The sequence below is a fragment of the Polistes dominula genome, unplaced genomic scaffold, assembly GCF_049000335.1.
Source record: "Polistes dominula isolate Pdom_NZ unplaced genomic scaffold, Pdom_raw_medaka contig_28, whole genome shotgun sequence".
Classification (NCBI taxonomy): domain Eukaryota; kingdom Metazoa; phylum Arthropoda; class Insecta; order Hymenoptera; family Vespidae; genus Polistes; species Polistes dominula.
Window position 1 is genome coordinate 2022522 of NW_028300879.1, and position 23471 is coordinate 2045992.

Here is a 23471-nt window from a genome sequence, read left to right on the forward strand (position 1 = left end):
AATTTTAAAACACATTTTGAATTAAAAGAACAAAATGATAAATATATATATATATATGTCTCCTATTTTTTTTTATCTAATAATAACAATTTTTGCATGATCTTTTATGAGACTAGAAAATAATGTTTTACAATAGAAATACTTTTATCTAACTATCGAATTTTCTATTAGCATAAAAGAGTAAGTACCGAGAATTGGTTTCTGTTTGCCAATACGCGATAATGTTAAGATTCCGATTAAGTATGCCACAAGGGGGTCGTTTCTAATTCCAAGAGAAATTGTATTTCCCCTCTCTTCTTCCTGCTGTTTCCACCTTTACCTACTGTATCCTCCATTTACCTTTCGATAATGTGAGAGAATAAACGAAAGTAAAATACTGTTGGCCACAGAACTATTTAGGGATTCTCGGCATGTACGATCATTGTGATTTGCGATTAGTTGTTTTCTAGAAATGTCCGGATTTACTGACACATTCATGGAAACTCACGTTGTTGTATTTCGCCAATCGTGGAATGCGAAGAATCGAGTATTGAATTTATTTATCAGGAACATACCTCTCTCCTCGTTATTTAATTAAAAATAATTAATTATTCGATGTTAATGGTATATTACCATTACTTAAATTAATCAAAGTGTATTTAGGTTTTTTATCATTTTCTTTTTTATTTTTTTTTTTTTATTGTGTTAAATTAAACGTAAAAGTAATCAAACAAAATCTACCTTAATGATGGAGAATTAATTTTCTGTAAATATATATATATATATATATATATAAATATAATATAAATTAAATAATATAAATATATATATAATATAAATTATTATATTATTAATATGTATTTATATATTATATATTAATTATTATATTATAAAATATAAATTTATATATAAATTATAATATAATTTATAAAAAAATATAATTTATAAATTAAAAAAAATAATAGTTAATAAAATAATATAATAATATAAATATATAAATACTAATAATATAATATAAAATATAAATAATATAATATAAATATATTTATATTTATATTATTATATATTATTTCATTAACTATTTTTTTTAATTTATAAATTAATTGGAATTGCAAATAACGAAATAAAATATTAGATAATATTTTAGAAATCACATAGAATATTAATTCATTAAAAAATAGCAGTGTTCGTAAAATCCACCTTGCTGAAGGAATATTAATTTTCTGTATATATAGTATATATATATTACAAAAAAATTACAGTTTATACAAAAAAAAAAATAAAGAAGAGTACTTATCAGTGTAAAAAGTAAATTTTTACTCATTTTTAATGTATTTCATTGTCATCGTATTCGAAATGGAACATGAAACTTTTTGATTGACGATACCGTTAGAAAATCACTGCAGATGATGCGTCCATTTTGTTTTTACTTCGTGCATACGTGTTTTATTGATGTATATGTACGTGTGTGTACACGTATGATGCACTACGTAACGCTATCGGAAAATTGGAAAAATAATTTGAGTTTCGCTTTGTTCGCCATTGGACAGCGCGTAAAACATTTTGACAGATCGATTATGAGAATCGTTCTGCACGCCGAGTCTCGTAATGGTTTACATGTTCATTTTTCTTTTGTTAAGATCGACGATATGAATGAAGTAATTTCACTTTGTTTTTCTTTTTCTTTCACCTATAATTCGTTTTTTTTTTTTTTCATTCACAAATTTATTGAAATTGCATTCTGATTGTAAGCAATACTCGTAAAGTTGATGCAAATTGAATTAGTAATAATAAGTATTTATAATAATTCTATGGTGGTATTACAGTTAAAGGAGTAAATGTAACGTTGATTGAAATGTAATAATTATATTATTTTTTTTATTCTAAAACAATGATTAATAATATTATTAAATATTAACACAATATTTATAATAACGATATATTAATGTGTCACAAAAAAGATGAGTTTTATAATTTAATTATAATATATATATATATATATATATATATATATATATATATATATATATATATATATATATATATATATATTTAATTATAAATATTATTATTATTTATAATTATAATATTAATAAATAATATAACAAATAATTTGTTATTATAGTACATAATATATATATATATATATACTATATAATTAAATAATTATTAGTACTAAATACTATATAGTACTAATTACTAATATACTATTATTAATATACTATTATAGTACTATATATTAAATAATTATATAATTAAAATATATAGTATATTATAATATATAAAATAACTATAACTATAATGTTAATAAATTATAAGTATATAAGTAATATAAGTTTAATAATATATTTAAAGATAAATCTACAAAAAAAAGAAATAGTAAATTAAAGAAGGATATTTGAAAAATTTGAAAATCTATTATTATAACTTATATATGTTTGCAAATGTTTAGAAAAACAATAATTGTTGTAAACAATATTAGGGATATATTTTTAAATTTTATTTCTTAAAGATCTCACAAGATACGTGTATTTTAGTTTTAATAATTTATCGAATAACGAAGTTAATATTTTAAAGATACAAAAAGGTAAGTAAACTCTCTCTAAATAATAAATAAATAAATATATTTATTTCTTGTTGTTGTTTTTTTTTTGTGTTTTTTTTTTTTTTTGTTGCATTAGCCGATCATAAATTATTAGATTATCCATTCCCCGTTCCACTTTATCGACGTTTTACGAAAAGATAAGAGAACCAAGTTCTATTTTCCGTGCGCTAAAATCGAAGCTCCTTATCAAATCCCCGAAGTCCCTCGAAGTGATAGTTTCAGATACTGTATATCGCGAATCGAACACCATCCGAGATACCGGAAGAAAGTTTCTTCTCTCAGCGTCTGGAGAGAATTTAGACGGTAGGAAGGCACGAAAGCATAGTTTCCGATCGAAGAGTAAAAAAGGTGATAGATAACGAGGATGGGCTTTAACAATTCTTAACAGAAAATTGGAGAAAAAAAAAAACCGAGTAACGTTATTTGTTATATCTTACCGATGTTCTCGAAATTATTTTCCTTGTTTCATAATAATTATTAAAACGAAATAATATCACATTTGTTTCTCTTACAAATAATCAAACAATGTTTATTTATTTTTTTTTTTTGTAATTTTATTTATATTTTGTAAAATAATTTTTAATATTTTTTAATTTAATTTTTGTTAAAGTATTGTATGTGCATTCAATTATTATAATAATATATATATATATAAGTTGTATAAAATTATAATTATAATTATAATTTTATTTTTAATATATTTTTAATTATGATTGAAATATTAATATAATATATTATATTAATTAATATAAATAATAATTTAAATAAATCACGATAATTATTTATTTTTAATTATAATATTATAATCATAAATTAAAATTATAATAATTTAATTTGTATAAAAAATTATAATATTGTATAGTAAATACATAGTGTGCAATAGATAGGTTTCTAGAAAATACGGTTTTGTGTGAAACTGTATTATATAAAACTCAGAATTTATTATTCCTTGGCATCATTATTTTAAAATAATTTAATTTTTAAATATAATAAATAAAAATATATAGTGCCTGTGTGTGTGTGTGTGTAACAAGTACTAAAAACATTAACAAAAAGCATACTATTCTCAAACCAAAATGTGTCATTTATTTCAAATTTGTTTAAAAAATAATAACTTAGATTAGCATGAATAATATTAATTAATAATTTTTCGTTGAACGTTGATGATATAATTAATACAAAACATATAATAAAATAAAATCAAAAATAACTATATTTGTTTGATATCAAGAATTTTCTAACTTAGACACTTTGTGCGTGAGCAATGTGTGTCTGTTTCTGTGAATTCTAACCAGTGATATAAGGTAACACATTAAATCGAATTTTAGTGTTCTACAGTCTTACAATTGAATTCTATGCTTTCCTTTGATCAATTCTATCTTAATCACAAAGCTATGATCAACGAAGAAGCAAACAAGAAGCATCTTGATCCGTATATTGTTTTCACGAGTCACGATTATGTTTGAAAGCAATTTTCGAGATAAAAGTGAGCTTTTGCAATCTGATTTAGGAAGTATTTGCTAGAAATGAGGGTAGAAAGAAAAAAACTAAGAAGAGAGAGAGAGAGAGAGAGAGAATTGAAATAGGCTTAACAAGAGAGGGTTTGCTTGGAAAGTCAATAAGCTTGGCACATGGTAAGAATGTGTGAGTGTGAAAAAGAGAGAAAGAAATAGAGAGAGAGAGAGAAAGAGAGAGAGTTCACTTTCATCGATTAGAACGTAGTCATCACATCAGGATTGCTTTCTTCTTCTTTCGAAGCAGGAAATACATTTGTGAAAACGTGAAAAAAGAAAGAAAAAAGAAATAGATAAATAGATAGATAGATAAAGTGACTCACCAAAGATATTCGAGAAGTATAATATAATCAATTTCATAGTTTAATATATGTGTTATTTATTAAACAATTATTCTGATTATTATTTTCAACGATAGGTCATTTATTAATCATTAATAAATTAATCATACAATTTTATTGTAAAAATTTATTGTATATTTTATAGCAATTATTAAACAAAATAATGTCACTTTTGTATTTTTTTTAATAGAAATATTCAAACAATGTTCACATTTATCACTTATTTTTATGTTATTCTATATTTTGAAAAATAATTTTGATATTTCTTTTAGTATTAAAAAAAAAAAAAATAAATATATCGTATTAGATCAATGTTGATCGAATTAATAAATTATCGAATAAAGTGAACAATTTACAAACAAACCAATAAAAAAAAAAAATCAAATATTCGTTCGATTAATTAACACTAGATTTACGAATGTTTTGTTCATTATTTTTTAATGATTTAATAAAATTGTTTGAATGAAGGGTTGAGTAAAGGAATGGAACTAATATTTACGTATATTTCATTACATATAAATAAAAAGCAATATAAGTTTATAAAAAATAGTATTTAAATTTTATAAATATATAATAATCAAATGTTCAATGAATCAAATTGGCTCAATTCGTAAATCTACTGTTAAAAATTAAGAAACAGATCAAAAAAATCAAATATACCTATATATATACCTAGATTTTATAAAAAATATCACAAGATATATAAATACTCGTGTTTGTATGTTAGAATAAAACGACGTATTATATTATTAATGATTGATTTTTGCGACAAGTCAACACATTTTAACATCACAACAGTTTAGTAAAACGTATCGATGTTATTCGAATGGAAAGTACCATGCTGTCTGGAAGATCCAATAGCTATTTTGATAAAAAGATTCATGGACGTTACTCTATTCAATCGGACGACCGCAACGTGACTCCTTATCGTTTTTACATACATACGTACATAACACATACACACATGTATACATACATACATACATACATACATGTATAATATATAATATAGTTATAATAGAAAAAGAAAGACAAAAAGAGAGTGAGAGAGAAAAAAGAAATGAAAATGAGAGTAAGTATCGTTTGAATCTAGGAAAATAAACGTTAAAGAAGAGATTCACCTTGACAAACGACATACACAAGAGAATTGAGCTGACAACGGGCATTTAAATAAACTGCAGACCAGCTGGATAGTTTCTAGACAGTTTCTGCTAGCTTTTCTCATCCAACAATGTCCCAGGTCGGTCGCCAACTGCGATAGCCATCCCCGCGGAAAGTAAACCGTATTATTTGTCACGAGTCAGTCTATCTTTTCCTCTCTCTTTCTCTTTCTACTCTTCTCTTTCTCTCGCATTCTTTCTCATTCCTGAAACTTTATGAAATAACTGTCGCCTCGCTTCCGGTCAAAATATGTGATACGGTATCCGAATATATGCGTGTGTAATATGAATAGTAATCGTATACCACGAATTAATGTGATTTATAGAAATATTTCAAATAATTAATAAAATATAATTGTTAGTTAAATAAAATATATTTTTATAATATAGTATAATTGTTAAAATATATAATTATATGTTATATTACAACAATTATATATTGTATTATATATAATATAATATTTAATATCAATTAATTGTAAGAGATAGAATAATAATTTAATAATAGAATAAGATTATTATTATTATTATCATTATTTAATAGAATAGTTTTTTTTTTTTTCATTTTTAATAGAATGATAGATTTTTTCTACGTACTACCATCTGAGTGAGGTCATTTTGTAAATGCATACTTGTAAGCGAACTTTGCAAGCTTTATTATTATTATCCGTATTTCATTCCTTTTTTTTTTTATATAAAAAATAAAAATATAAAATAAAAAACAAATAAAATATATTTCGTGTACATAACACGGAATTATGTTCACCCTCGAAACCAAGTAAGTCTCGTCTGACACAATTTGTTTTTTTTTTTTAATCGAGTTATTCAACTAGTCTTTTTTTAATGCCTTACCCAATATATGTATACATAGCCATTTAATTTAATTTCAAAATTCGTGAAAATAGATTTAGAATTTTTTGTTTCTGGTTAAATCAACTGCAGTTTAATTTCTTTTTTTTTTTTTTACTAAAATTCTTTTCAATATATTTATGTAAATGTATGTATGGCTTTATGTACGAATAGGTAGGTCTGTCTATAAGTTTATGTGTGTGTGTGTGTGTGTGTGTGTGTGTGTTTGTATGTGTGTCTATAGCTTTCTCGAGGTCACTGCTCGCAGAAAAGCTATAGAAGAGAAAAACGAGAGCAGAAAAAGCAGATGGATGCTTGCATTGAATCTCGCAAAAGCGAAGTGAAGGAACACGTCGATTGCAGGCCGCCGGCTGCAAGAGTCATCTTCATACACGGAAGCAAGGTGCATCGCACGAAAGAGGAAACATAATATCGTTCTTCGTTGTAGGACTTAGAAAAATGAAGAATAAGGAAGATAAGGATTTCAAAGGAATCGAATAATTTTTTTCTTTTTTTTTTTTTAGGATCCAATATTCGTAGATAAGTTTCAATAAACTGGGATTAAATTGTGACGATGATGAAATATTTCATGATTAAATGATCGATGCAATAAATAAGATAAAATAATCAAACAAAATGCACAAATATTATTATTCTATTCAATACAAATAATAATACAAAAACAATTAACAAAATATTCTAATATTTAATTCGATAATTAAAATAATGTGATTTTTTTTTCTTTTCTATTTACAAATTATTCGATAACAAAGAAATTCGAATTATTTCACGAAGATTAAATCCTTTATTATTTATTTATTTTTAAATATAGCCCTTGGTCAACTTTTGTCGAAAATATATTAAAATATCTTGTAATGCAAAATATAAAAATACATGAATTATTGGAAAATAATATTTAGACTAATAATTTAAATATTAAAATTAAAATTAAAATTAATTCCATACATTATAAATTGTACAAATCGTAAGTAACAGTTGTAACTTAACCATCTATGGTGAATACACTACAATTAGATAATAATATATAATTCTATAATATTATAATATATTATTTTTAATAATTATAAAACAAAGTAAAAATTAAATAGACAGATATCCAACGAAAGTAAATATCTTCTTATGAATATATATATATATATATATACGTACAAATTAATGTATCGAATTACATTCGTTCCAACGCTGTGTATGCACATTCATCTTGATTTCCAACACATTCCTTCGATCGATAAAATACCTTGTAATACTTTTTCGTAGTATTACGCTGACGAGGATTGCATATCAGCCGTTTAAATTCTTCAATCGACATCATATGTGTTTTCTCTTTGAATTACCGGTACTATGAACTTTCGATCTTGATCCAAATAAAATCAGAAGAAAAAAAAAAGAATAACAAATTAATGGAATAAAAAAAAACAAAACTATTTGTTAATTTAATTATACGTCTGGGTACATAAAAACTACATATATCATGTACAAATACACACACACACATACACGTGAAATATAGATACGAATGTGACGTACAATATGACGTTTTAATATAAAAAGAGAAAAGAAAAAAAGAAATGTTGACCTTGAATTAATTGTACAAGATATTTAATACGAAATAAAAGTAACAGAGTTTAAATTCAATTATTTGACAGTGAGGAAAAAAATGGATATTGTGTTGCATTTTAGATTCAAAGGTTAAAGAAGTGAGATGGTGGGGGAGGGAGGAAGGGAGGGTTGAAGTTAGACACGCACTCATCATTCAAATTTTTTTATTCCACTTGTATTATTCAAATTTTCGAATATCATGTGAGATTAATATACACTAAGATAAACTTATTATTTACATATTGATTTGATCAAAAGAAAAACCTGTTTTTTAGTTTTTTCAGAACATTTTGACATCAGCGATATATGAATCACAGGATTATAACATAAAAAAAATATATATATATATATATATATGTGGTTCTATTTAAAAAAAAAAAACTCATAAATGTAAATTTGAAATTCTAGCCTTACTACTAGACGTGCAAAAAAAAAATGCATCGTATGATGACTTCATTCATACCTAACAACATTGTTTTTTTTTTTTTGTATAAGTCTAGTGTCTAGTCGTGAGATATTTCAATACTGCAGGTTAAAAGGAATTTTATAGACACTTAGAATAACATATATATGTATACGTTTGACTTTGCATATGTGTTAACAGTCACATTTATGTTTGTATATGAAACTTGTCATTAATGATTTTTTCTTTCTTTCTTTCTTTCTTTCTTTCTTTTTAATCTTATAATTATGAGAGAAATGCACGTATTCCGTTATTTTATGCTTTACTGATATTTGCAAACACGAGTCATATGACTACTACCACTTCCTATTGTCTTCGTTTTGTGATCGTTTTTGTGATAAAATATGCCATCAAAGAAATAATTAAATTCCTTTGCTCTTGTTCGTATTACTCGCGTCATTCTATTTATTTTATATTTCATATTTTGATCGTTCTATTATAATTTTAAAACGAACTGACATTTGCAATGATATCGAAATAATTATTTCTTGATGTTCTCAAGTATTCTTTGTAATATAGTCATTACTGCAGCAAAAGATCGATGCAAGATAATATATATATATATATATATATATATATATATATATATATATACCTACACTTAATCTACATTTAAAAAGAAGAACAACATGTTATGTAAAAGTTGTCAGGAAATGCTTTGTTAAAGAATTATGAATGAATTTTAAATGATAAATACAGTCATTGAAAACCGAGAAAATTCTCAAGAACTATTTAGCGTTTATTAATTCATTTGTTAATTGATATCAAGTGTTTATACAAGGATAATGTATCCGAGGAATGACAAGGTCAATATTTGTGGAATGTGTTTTTGAAAACTTCTAGTAATTTGTTTATATCATTCTATAGAATTATTTATTAATGAAATGAAATTGATATGTTGCTATATGATAAAAAAAAAAAAAAAAAAAAGAAGAATGTACGTATCTTTTACACGCGATAGAAATGAAACCTTGTTTTATAATGTGTTAAATAATTAATTGATTCATATATACAGTGAATGTCTTTGAAAATTAAACACTGTTATGTTTATTACATTTTTATTGCTTGAAAACTATTAATATAGTTTGATGTGTTCAGAATGAATTTAAAAATAAATATATTATTATAACTTAATTACATATTTAATGAATTTAATTTGAATAAGTGTATGTGAATTTGATTCAAAATATTGGACAAATTTATTGACCCATATTTGCCATTTATTACAATACCAAAGAAAAACGAATGAACTTCTGAAAATTAATCAGATGCAAATATTCTTCTTTTTCAATGAATGCACTTTACCATTTTTGACAACACATAAAACTTTGTATAGCTACGAAGTAAAAATAACCTGCAGTTACCAAACATTAATTTCAAATAATAATATCCAATTAACAGGATACGAGATATTGTATACTGTGATACGAATCCTCCGAAATTTTGACAGAGACAATACTAGATGATATGATGCGCATACGCATCATGGAAAATATTATTACAGGATTGTTGTTGCTAGTATTAGAATTGAATGATCCTAAATTTGTATAGACACCAATTAATTGCAATATTTAATTTAATCATCGTCATTACAATTGGCAGATTTTTTTTTCCATCGATCAATGCAACATTTCTAAATTATTCTTTTGAATAATAAATATATATTATACCAAAATTTTCTGACGTATTTTTCTTAACTTCTTAAGGTAAAGAGATACCAACCTAAGGGAATGGGGAGAAGGGAAAGGGATGAATGAAAAAGATATATAGGAAAGAAGGAAGAATTTTAGAGAAATAAGAAAAAAAAAATAAAAAATAAATGAGGAAGTAGAAGCTTGGAATAAATGAGATATAAAAGAAAAAGTGAAAGATATAGGAGAATGTAATAGAAGAATGAATGAAAAAAAATGTGTTGCTATCTTTCTTTCTTTCGAAGTTAAAAAATAAGGTAATTTAAAGTTGTTCAATTTTAAGATTGTAATTTATAATGAAATACACACAATGCATATGAGTTATACATAGAATTTGTATTCTATTTTATATTTTCATTGTCATTTTTATTTTCTATTTACGATATTGTTACGTGAATTTGATCGTTATTAGTTATTTTTCTTATTTCTATCTTCGAAATTTTGTAGCATATTTTAGTTCTTTTTTTATATCTTACAGTGGTTCCCAAACTTGATCGATTTTCAATAACCTTAATGAATCCAATTTTTATTAAAGTACCTTCTATATCAAATTTGAACAAAACTATCTACGCGAAATAGATAATAATTTTTTTTTTTTAGATAGAAATATAAATTGGTTGAAATAAGTAAACTAAAGAACGAACAAATAACAGAACCATTAAAAAAAAAAAAAAAAAAAAAAGAAATATTCCTCGAAGATGACTTGTTTCTCTACAACGTTGCGGTCGTATTTTAAGTTTGTCGGACAATAGACACTTGAAGTTTTAATGGACAGTCCAGGTGGTGGTACTTGGTGTCTTCGTTGTATCGTGACGTGATGTCTTCGAAAAGTCGAGACACACACACTCTCTCTCTCTCTCTCTCTCTCTCTTTCTATTTTTTTTTTATCTTTCTTTTTGTGTTCTTAGCTTTTGGCGTTATTCAACGCCAGTGTGTCTACTAGCGAATGTCCGAGTGAAAAAGAAAGATCCGTTAACAACGCTAGCGACATACTTTTAGCTACATTTTCACTTCCTTTTCTTCTTCTTCTTCTTCTTCTTCTTCTTCTTTTGATTTTCTTTCCGCTTTTGCTTTTGGTTCTTTGTACGTCGAAGCTATCAAACTTTTTCCCGTTTTGGTTTTTCCTAAATGGAAAAGTTACTTTTATAAAGTTATGTGCCCTTCCATAGACACACACACACAACATACACACTCACATATATCTTACTTTTCACTTTGCATTTGTATGATTTATGTGTCGAATATTTTGTCTATCCATTTTTGTTCTAATACATATTATTATTTTAATATATTTTTAAATGATATATGTTTTCTTTCGTACAAATTTTATTAACATTCAATAGTTTCTTTAAACATTGCTTTATAAAATTTCAATAAAATAAAATAATAAATATATAAAATAATATTCATATATTATTTATATATAATATAATTTTATTTTATTTATTTTTGTATATATATATTTAAGTAAAATATTTTTTAATAGTCAAGATTTTTTTTACACTTGCAATTTTATATATTTTCATGCGAATATTTGTAATAAAATTTTATTCTAATTTTTTTTTTTTTATTATATTTATTATGTTTTATTACAATTTTTTTATTTTATTAATTTTTAATTAATACAATTTTATGAAAGAAATCAAATGAAAAACTAATTTTATTATACGAATATATAAAATTATTAAAAAGCAAAATTTCAATGAAAAAATCTGATTAAATGAATTTTATTTTATGACAAGGTAAAATCTGTAAAAAAAAAACAAAAAAAAGCTTTGTATTGAAAATTGTGGCAGCGTTTTAATACGTCCCATTAAACTTGATTCTTTAACGAGGAAAATATTAAATAAAGGCAATCAGGGTCTAGTTTAAGTACTGTCATAGGCCGTGAAACGAGATCATCACTCTTCGTGATGATTTTATTAACAGGTCAAGGACCGTAATATACTCTCCTTTTTAAAGCTTAAAGAGTGTTAACTATAAACCGAGCATTCAATAAATGTTCGACTTGTGTAATGAACTTTAAGGTTAACAAAAATATGCATTCTTTCATATTCATTTGATATATGTTTTACATTACTAGTTATTAACATTTGTTTTAGATACATGAAATATTTGGTTTTACATTTTATTGTAACTAGTCGTCAACTCATCTCTGTTCGTTAATTAAACAACTTGATTTTATAACGAACTACATTTCAATGTCTCTATCGGTATAGAAAAAAAAAAAAAAAAATGTGCATGCAATTAAATCATCTTAATCAATTATTGTGTAATAATTAAATTACACGAATGTTAATTAGTTATAATTAATAATTGTACCTATATAAAAGATCTTTCTTTTTTTCTTTCATTATTATTGGATATCAAATTTGATCGTATCTCAAATGAAATTTACAAGATGAAAATGAATAAAGATTGAAGATCGGATTAGAAAAATAAAATAAATGATTGTACCAATTAGATAATAGTATGACATAACTATCGAGACAGCTGCTGCAAAACTCATGACGGTGAAATCGTTATCATCGAGCTGGTAATGTCGTAATAGTCGATGATGGAACATACGACTTGGGTCAATTGAAAAAATAACAAACGTAGAACCGCACTGACCACGACGTGATTGTAAAAATCATTAGGAAAGTATATGACGTTAATAAATCTGGAAAAATAATATTTAAATATTATTACGAAAGTTTAAAAAAACAAAAAAAACAAAAAGTATAATGTATTATAAAATATAATAATGGAATATTTTGTTTTTCATAAAAAAAAAAAAAAAGAAAGACAAAAAAAATACGAACAAATTTTTAATTGTTTAAAGTTTTAATTATCGGTAATATTACATTTTACGTATTATTTCACGGTAAATAATTTCTATTATTTTATAATACTTTTTTGATTTGTTCTTTTCCTCGAACAGAATAATTGCATAACTTTGTCTTGATGAGGTTTATACCTATTGCAAAACTTTTCTTTGACATAGGAAAATATTTTAGCAAAACTTTTTCCGATTTATCTATTCATCATCTTCCTTCGGCTTTAACTGTCATTCGAATTTTTCCCTTTCTTTTTCTTTTTCTTTTCCTTCCAATTTCACACGACACGAGACAAGAAGAAAATATAAGAAAAATACAACAAAAATATCAGGACTTCTCTGTTCGTTGTCAAACTATAATAACATACGAATGAAATACTTTTCTTTATAAAAAAAAAATTGTCAAATAACCTTGACAAATAATTCTCGATAAATATTACTTTTTTTTTATACGTATTAATAATTCCACTTAATAATTTTTATAATATATATATATATATGTACATACCTATATTATAATATAATATATATTTTAATTTTATAAATATTATAATTAAAATATATTATATTTTAATTTATTTCAATTAAATTTTAAATTAATATTTTATTTATTTATCAATATAATATAATATAAATTTACTATAATATTATATAGGTATAATTATATATGAAGGTATACATGTATATATCTTTTTTTTCTTATCCTTATTTTTACAATCAACAAATCACATAGAAAAATACTTTAACTTACCAAAAGTACAACTTTTTTTTCCAGTTTATCTATTCATCATCTCTCTTCTGTCAGCTAACCATCATTCGAATATTTCTACCTCTCCCTCTCCGACCCTCTTAGCCTAACCCATCCCACCATCACCTCCCACAACCACCATCACTCTTTCTTTCTCTATCTTTTCCACTCCATTTCGCACGATACGAGAAAAGAAGAAAATATAGGAAAAATCAAGACATCCAGAAGTTCTCTGCTGGTTCGACTGTTGAACTTTCGTTTCACATTTGTAGTGAGACCTTTCGAAGTCGTTTCTCAACTTGATATTTCGTACTTTGATCTAAGAAGAATGAGGGCTCTCTCGCGGATTGGTAGAGAACGAGAAGAGTGTATGGGCTTGGCTTACTAAAGCATCAAGTTCTTTCTTTATCGAATCAACCGAAACGAATTCGTGCACGTCAGAGGTGGGCCCCACTCTTTCAAATAAAAGGGAAAAATCAAAAGGTTATTCGTAATTCTGAGCGTTGTGTTTAACATTTAAAAAAGAAAAACACATCGTATTGAGTAATCCAAAAATTCGTTTAATATTGGGATATTTTTTCGCACATGATGTGTTTCCACAAAAAAAATATTTAGTAATATTTTCTACTTGCAAAATTACAATCACTTAGCAGAATTATAATTTCATTTTCTAACAAGGTATTTTTGTTTAACATTAAACGTCATTTTTAGTAGTCTATGATCAACCAAAAAATAATAGTTTTATTATCAAAGTGTTGGTCATCCCTGACCATACTATATAATAGTACCCATTAATATATTTTCGTCGTATTTGTTTTCATGTATATTGCTTATAACGAATAGTTCACTTTATTATCAACCGCAAGCTTTTTACGCTAAGTAAGAGTTGGCAACAACAAAAAATAGATTAAAAAAATAGAGAGAGAGAGAGAGAGAGAGAGAGAGAGATAAATTCTTTGAAGATATCTCATAACCGCGAAAAATCGACTTGGCAGATACGAAGATGTCGTCATCGTCGTTGACGTTCGTTTTAACACGACAAAGTACTAGCAAGCAATTTGTTCTTGCGTAGAAGTCAGTTTTTTTCATTTTTCTTTTTCTTATATTTTTTTCTTCTTTATTCTCGTCCATAAAGATGGGAAGACCACTTCGTTTCTTGTCTTACTTGCGTTGGCTAAAGACTAGAAAAAATAATATATAAAAAAAATAAAACATTCTGGCACAGCAGTCCGAAATTAATTAATTAAAAATTTTTTTCATACTTCTTTTCTTCTTCTTCTTCTTCTTCTATCTTTTTTTTATTTTATTTAACGTCACCGGTAATTAATTTCATTTAAATTTAACGCGAGAATAGAATCACTTTGTGAAAGTCGCCGTATTACGGGTGCACGAAAACGTGCGTCTCGAATCGTGTCATTGAGCGACAAGAAGAAGAAGAAGAAGAAGGAATAGAAGTAGGTGGAGAAGAAAAAAAAAATAAGAAAATGAAGATAGGGAGAAAGAAGAAGAAAAGAAAAAAGAAAAAGGAGAGATTTTTTTTTCTCTCTCTCTCTCTCTCTCTTGACGGCTTACAAATTTATTCAACGCGATTTTTTTTAACGTCTACAACCTATCTTGGCGTATATCACAATGACCACGTATTTTTTCCCCTTCGATAAAATAAACTCCGCTTTTAACCTATAGGATGAAAATAAAAAGAGAGAGAGAGAGAGAGAGAGAGAGATAGTGGAAAAAGCTTTTGACCGAAAATGGAAGTTGATTTCTTCTGCTCATTTTAAACTCGAACTATAAACATACAAACAAGTTTAGGTCATTTTGTTTCAAACGAATACACGATTGCACACAGTTTCATTTGGAAATAGTAACAAATCAAAGAAATATTGCACACAAAGTAAAATATGTATGAATAAAATTAATCTCATTATTATATAAACCCCGTTGCCTCTTTCAACCCTTCCCTTCACCCTACCCTATTTCCTTCTCTTCTACTATCGAACGTTTGATGTTTTTTCTCTTACACGTTGAAGCATCGTTCAGAGGAGAATTCAAAAAGAAACAGAAAAAAAGAGCTGATCTTAGCAAAAAAAAAAAAAAAAAAACTCTTACTCTTCGAATAAGCAAGAAAAAAAAAAAGAAAACGTCGGACCCGACTGAAAGCTTTTCACTTTTCAATAAAGAAAGAGAGAAAACCATTTATCAGCCTCTTGAATTTGTTCCTGGAGGAACTTTGGCGAACAACCACCTTGCGCAAGCGCGAACTGAAACCTCCATGTAATGAGATACACGATAATCCTCGAATGCTTTTCCATGGTGTTTTGCTCCACTTCTTTTCTTGCTATTTTTTTTCTTTTTATTTTTTTTTTTTTCATTCGTTCATTCTTTCTATCTTTCATTCTTACTTACCTACCTTTTTTCTTCTTCGGTTACCTTAACTCTCTGCTCCTCGTTCCTTCCAAATCCTTGAATCTTTGAATGCCTTTCACGATGTGTTTTGCACATCCCTTTTCTTACTACCATTATTTTTTTTCTTTCTTTCCGTTTCCACCCCCACACCTCAATTCTTCTTTGCTTTCCTTCTAAATCCTTCAACCTTCGAATGCTTTTTCACGATCGTTCGCGCATCTCTCTCTCTTTCTCTCTCTCTCTCTCTTTCTTTTTTCTTTTTCTTACCATTATTTTTTCTTTTGTATTTTTTTTATTGTTCACCATTCCCCAACCCCCTTCCCAACACCACCTCCCCCCTCTTTATTCCATCTTAACTTTCCCTCACGTCTACCACTTAACTCGCTTCATCTCCTCTCATTCTCTCCAAGGACTTTTTTCTTTTCTTTTTCTTCTTTTTTATTTTCATTTTCTCTCCCTTAACTCCGTTACTTTCTCTCTCTCTCTCTCTCTCTTTCTCTCTTTCTCTGTGTGTTTCTTTTCGCGATAAACCTTTTCGTCGTTGGTGTTGTTGTCATCGTTGTGTTGTACGTGCGCAAAACGCATTGGTTAGTGGGAAATGGGTACGTCAAAAAGAGGAAATTAAACAGAAGACGGATAAACAGGAGTGGGTCAAGATTAATGGTGCCTACGTGAGCAATCTCTATCTATCTATCTCTCTCTCTCATACACACACATACTATATCTGTGATAGTGTCTCTCTGTCTCTCTCTTTCTCACATTCTTTTTCTCGATGAATACTTTTCTGATCAAATGAACGAACGAATGAACGAACGAACGAACGAACGAACGAAACTTACTTCACGATGAGATTATATCTTTAAAGATAATCTATTAATAATAGAAGATTATTTGGTAGAGAAAATAGGTCTATCCTCTTAAAGTAAAGCAATCATCTATCGTGTAGAATTATTGAAGGCCAAAAGCAAATATGTTGTTATATACTTTTACGTAACGCGTCTATTTTCTTGATATATTTTAACAAATCGATAATGTGTAATCATCTAGGTCATTTCAAATGTTTCACCGAAATTTCGTTGACGTAGTCCTACGTCATTTCAATGTCTATAGTTTGAATATTGATAATATTATATTGTAACGTGAAATTTTTATTTTTAATTACTTTTTTCAATTACCTTTTATTATTAATATATATATATATATATATAGAATTTATAAATTCGATAGAAAAAATAAACCTAATATGAATTAATTCCTTTAATTCATTCGTTTGTAAGAAATTGCACACACACAAAAAATTGTTTCCAAATTCGTTAATGAAACTAGGTCTTCCGGATATTTGCTCATTCATTTATTCATTCATTCATAAAATATTACACAAACCAAGCTAAAACCATTGCTAAAACAAGCTTTCCACCCTATGAAACATATTCATTCCTATTTCCAAGAATTAAAAAAAAGAATAAAGGAAAAGAAAATGAAAGTTGAATAACGAAGAAAATTTTATTCATCAAGGTGTCCATGTAAAAAAATTTAATTGGATGATCCGTGCACGTCATCATTCTCATCTTCCTCATCGTATCCGTTCTTGCTGTTGTTGTTGTTGTTGTTGTTGTTATTGCAGAATACCATACCAATATCATTAACAGGAGGCTCGACTTTCTTACGTTCTATTTTCGTTAGCGTTCCACATTCTATAGAAGTGCAGGCAAGCGGCAAGCAGCAGGCCGTCAAGGTAATTACGAAGGGAGAGATTCTCAAATAGCTTTTCAAAGTCATCGATGCTCGGTCCTCCAATGTTCATCCTGTGGTCGATTGTGTGAGCGCGCGCGAGCATCTATCACCTAACTAACCAACAAACAAACAAGCAAGCAAGCAAACCATGCTATGTTGCTAGCTAGCTAGGTGAATAGCTAAACTACTAGCATGAGGACTAACTTGCCAGTTTGCTTGCTTGCTTGCTTGCTTGCTAGATAGTAAAGAAACGTGAACGAAGAAGAGAAAAGATCACATAAGGTTGCGGTTTGTTTCTCCTCATCGGTCGAGGTCGTGGCTAGCGGTTTTCGTTCGGCCACCAACCGGTTTCCTTCTTCTTCTTCTTCTTCTTCTTCTTCTTCTTCTTCTTCTTCTTCTTCTTCTTCTTCTTCTTCTTCTTCTTCTTCTTCTTCTTCTTCTTCTTCTTCTTTCTCTTCTTCCTCTTCTTATGGCTGCATTGACGTCATCCTACCTGCTTGCGATTTTAAGGATACCGAAGGACGAACACTGCTGGGCAGGTGAAAAACATTTCGGTGAGTCCCTTCATATCATCTTCATCTTCTTCTTCATCATCATCATCATCATCATCTTCTTCTTCTTCTTCTTCTTCTTCTTCTTCCTCTTCTTCTTATTCAGCTTCTTGTTGTTCTTCTTCTTGTTTTCTTTTTTTTCATCTCATATTTCATCGAAATTCATACTGAATTTCTTCTTACCACTGATATGCTTTGATTTTTTTATTTTTATTTTATTTTTTTTTTATTTTTAAGAACGTGTAAAACGTTGTAACACGTCATTTGGATTACGTGTTGAGAAATCAAGTTTTGAGAGGTTTTTTTTTTTTTATTCTTGTAATAAATCTTCGTTGTTTTACTATAGTTTTTAGTATGACAGATATTACGATAATATTATATAAGTTATGGAGAGAGAGATTATTATACAGGGTGATAATTATATATATATAAAAATTGTACTGATTGACGATATAGATTATATTTCATTTATTTTATTTATCATTGTAAAATTAAGATTACGAAATTTACTAATTATTAATTTATATTATACAATAGGTTCGTAAATACTTTTTAATTATAATACCGATTATGACAAATTAATATTTCATAGATATAGATATTATTTTACGTGAAATTGAGTTTATTATATATTATTTATTTTGTTAATTTTATACAAATTCAGAGATCATCTTTAAAAATTGATAATTGTACAAAGTTTCTTCCATTCAAAGGTGTACTCACAGGACTATAAAAACATCTGTTTTATTTGACTTTGATTTAAAATTTTAGCCACGTATTATTATTAATACAATTCATTTACTTTAGTGAATAATAAAATATAAAAACAATAAATAATTATTAAATACATTATTATTATTATTACGGTTTAAATGTGTCACATATATATATGTGTGTAAATCACATAGAGGACGAAATTACTTTCGTTGACTTTAGATATAAAAAAGAAAAATCGACGTTTAAAATCGATGATAAAAGTTTTCATAAATATATCTACCTCTTGATAAAAGCAACTCGAAAAGTTTGGCAGAATCGACTATATATAATCATTCGACATTCGATGATCAGTGCCCAGTCGACTGTTTCGGTAAAGGTTCCCCAACATACATATATACGAAGACAAGAAGAAAGAGAGAAAAAGAAAATAGACAGATAGAAAGAAAGAAAGAAAGAAAGAGAGAGAGATAGAGAGAGAGAATGAGGGAGTTAGAATGAGAGGGAGAAAGAGAGGGTGAAAAAGTAGATTCGTCGATCGTCTCGGAAGAACTTTTCTCATCGTAGAAAACAAAAATATTCTAACTTTTTCCTACACTTTTATACTTGACTTCTCTCTTTCACCAAACTTTACTTTTTATATATTTCCAACGATGCGAGATAATATCGATATGATATTGTAACTCTCTCTCTCTCTCTCTCTCTGTCTCTCTCTCTCTCTATCCTTTTCTCCATAAAAAAAATTACATCAATAATAAATAATATGAACACTTTAATGGTTGCACGTCTACGCATAACATTGCTAGGGGTCGGTAATATTTATGAAAAATTAATTTAGAAAAATAGTATTAAATTTACGAAAAAATTAACATAAAAAAACAACAACAACAACAGCAATTTAACAACAAATTTAATTTTATATAATTTTAAATGTATAAAATATTATAAATAAATAACGGCCAATAATGGTTGTTCCGGCTATTCACACACATGTTGTGTGAACGGCTATTAAAGTGTTAAAAGGAGGATAAAAAAAAAAAATACTCGATGTTCAAAGATTTCTTTTTTTATTAACATTTACGACTCATAATTACGATGATACTTGAATAACTTTTTTCATAAATATAAAAGAACTATGCACACTTATATATATATATATACATGTATACCATATTTACGTATTCATGGTTTAAGAGAAATGTATTTATTTTACGATTGCTACTGCAACACCTTGACATTGGAATAAATACGATAAAAATGACGATATTATAGTCGTTAAATTGCCATTGAAAAAATGCAAAACCATTGCTCGAGTTGCAGGTTGATCGATCGTAAAGTTGAACAAGAGATTGCTATATGTATAAAGTTCGAAGGAAAAATAGACATATATGTATATATATATATATTTAAGAGATCAATCCCTATTATTATACTATCACTCATTCATTCTTTCTTTTTCTCTCTCTCTCTTTTTCTCTAATAATATACTATATGTTTATATCGAAAGTGAATGAGTCTGAACATATTTTTACGATAATTTAAATAAAGGGTTTCTCAAAGATCGTAGAGTTAATTACTTGCTGTGTCTCGCCTACTCACTGTCTTATGCATACATAAGATCGATTCGATCTACATCGAATTAGTTACTTGGAATGTTATGTTCAAACAGGTTTGATATACATATGTGTTAGTAATAATTACGATAGTAGAAAGAAATAGAATTTTGTTTTTTTTTTAAATTTATTTTGTTGCATAAATAATTGTAATTGTATATTATAAATATCATGTGATTTGTAAGATATATTCTAACATGAACTTTTTTCTATTTGTTTATTTAATCAACTGTCATTATTTAATATGTCATATTAGTATACTTATACTCTGTGTATATACATTTAGAAACTACAGTAACTCTATATAACTTTATTTTATATAAAAACAAATGTAATTTTGTTTAAATGATAAAACAAAATTGGTTTCATTAGGAGTATTTGTATATACATAATATATAATAAAAATAAAATTAATTATTTTTATAAATAGTACTTGGTTGGTCCTCCCTTGCATCTTAAAATATTTTTGAAACGAGTATATCTTGTGAGATCAATTTATAAATAATATAATGATTAGTTTATATTAAAATTGATATCAATTCAAATATTTAATAATCCTAAAATATGTTTGTGTGTATAACAATTTGAAAATATTAATAATTTTAAATGGAAAATGTGGATACGAATACTTCTAGGATTTGTTGTATATTTACAAAAAGAACAAAAAACTAATAAGAAATAGATATAATAAAATAAATAGAAATAATAGAAAGATAAACGATATAAAAGTTGTAAAACCTTCACTACTTGTTCGAAATGTGATTCGAAACACGTCGTAAGCTATCACTACTTATCCCCTTTATCTTCTTCCTTCTATCTTTTTATTTCTCTTTTTCGAAGGAAGAATATTGTTTCCGATTCGTTATGTCGGAAAGAAAAATAATCCCTTGGTTATTGTGTCGAGCAAATACATAAGACTTGAAACTGACTATTTTCTTGTTCTTGTTCTTTTTCATTTTCTTTTTCTTTCTTACTCGTGATCACGTTTACTTACGAATGTGTTTGTTTTCGATGAAGTTCCAACGGGTCAACATGTTTGACTTGGCTAAAAGTAAGTATCCTTCGTGTCTTAACTCGACGTACATAATGGCTTCTGCATCGTTCGGTATTATCGAGAATCATTATTTTTCTCCTTGCTAGTTTGAAAATGAGGACGATACTTTTAAGTTTATTTCCTTCTTTCTCTTTTATATCTTATGATCGATGTGTGTACCTACCTTCACGACGCCTTGTATCTCGAAACTTCATCAAAAAATAAAATGAAAAAGAAACAGAGGATAAGAGAAATATATATCTACATTACATACATATATAGATATAGAAGATATATGTATATTTATATACATACGTAGGTACAATAACGATCTTTTTATACCATGGCCGGTTTACCGTGGAATTACGTAAGCGATATTTTGCAAAAGGACGAGTCCAAGTTTAAACTCGCATGTGCAGAAAGGATCGCGATATTGAAAGTCACTGGGGGATCCATATTTGGTTCGAATTACTGCCCACGAACGATTTCTTCCTTTTACGGATCTTTTTAAAAGAAGTCCTTGCTTGCTTGCTTGCTTGCGTGCCATGATTGTGTGCTCAGATTTTTATTCACGCTGAATAAATAAATAAATGAATAAAGTAATATCACAGTAAGCACGTGTGTTCTCGTTTAAAAACGATCTGACTGACATCCTGTTCAAAACGTAAAATCATGCACGATTACAATAATACACTTTAGTCAATTATATTTCATTTTATTTGCATTTAATAATAATAATAAAAAAGAAAAATAACAACAACAATAACAAAGGAAAGGATCATCTTTTGTAAAATTTTCTCCATTGCGTTACGCAATTTGTATCATTTCATTATTCCGAGAATATTAATTATTCGTGTTGGTGTAAGCAAGTCCTAGTCAATTAGTACGAGTTGCAGTTAAACGAGCTTGGATTATACTTAATTAACCCTTCATCTAATGAAAGCAACTCGCACAGAAAATCTCTGTTTTGAAATTATGAATTCAAAGGGAATACTTTCGTAAAGAGTTGTCGTTTTTGTGTTACCTGAAAAACAAAACGAATGAATCGGAAAGGAAAGATAAGAAGAACCAACGAAATTGCTTACTCGTAAAGAATGAAAAAGAGAGAGTCGATTTTTCTCACTTTAATTAATTACTCCTTCGGTAATTCTTCTTTATCTCATGTTGTCTTTTTGAAGAAATAAAAAAATATATATATCGTTACTTGAGAACGTACGTAAGATTGTGTAAGAAAGAAAAATTCGACAAGAAAGATTGGAGAGATAGAGATAAAGAAGTGCATGTATATGTTACTTGACAACGAAACGATATTTTTCGATTTGCAAATTAATAACGAAGGCCTCTTGCAAGTATTATCGATTAATTAAAAGTGCCACGCCTGTTGCAAAACATTTAAGATGTATGGTCTCTTTTTTATTTCATTGCTTTACTTACTTTTTTTTTTTTATGTACACTACCCAACACAAAAGTACACCATTAATTACATTTTTTTTATGTAAAATTTTCTTTTATATTATTAGTAAAAATTATGATTCTCTATTTAATGTTTACTTAATATATTTAAAAGCATATTTTAATATATATATATATAAATAAAATATAAAATATATTATACGAATATATATATATTTTATA

At 26.8% G+C, this 23471-nt stretch overlaps 1 protein-coding gene across 9 annotated transcripts in view; it reads left to right on the forward strand.

Annotated features, from left to right (window-relative positions):
* cmpy (crimpy) overlaps positions 1-23471 on the forward strand; it is a 327230-nt gene that overhangs the window by 155214 nt on the left and 148545 nt on the right. The window contains exon 1 of one of the 9 annotated variants that reach the window (XM_089173124.1): positions 17852-18479. The exons of the other annotated variants lie outside the window; for them this stretch is intronic. Within the exon in view, the coding sequence (XP_089029250.1) occupies positions 18395-18479 (85 nt within the window). The 5' untranslated portion in view covers positions 17852-18394. Of the gene's footprint in view, positions 1-17851; positions 18480-23471 lie in introns of those variants that run through there. 9 annotated transcript variants of the gene reach the window in all.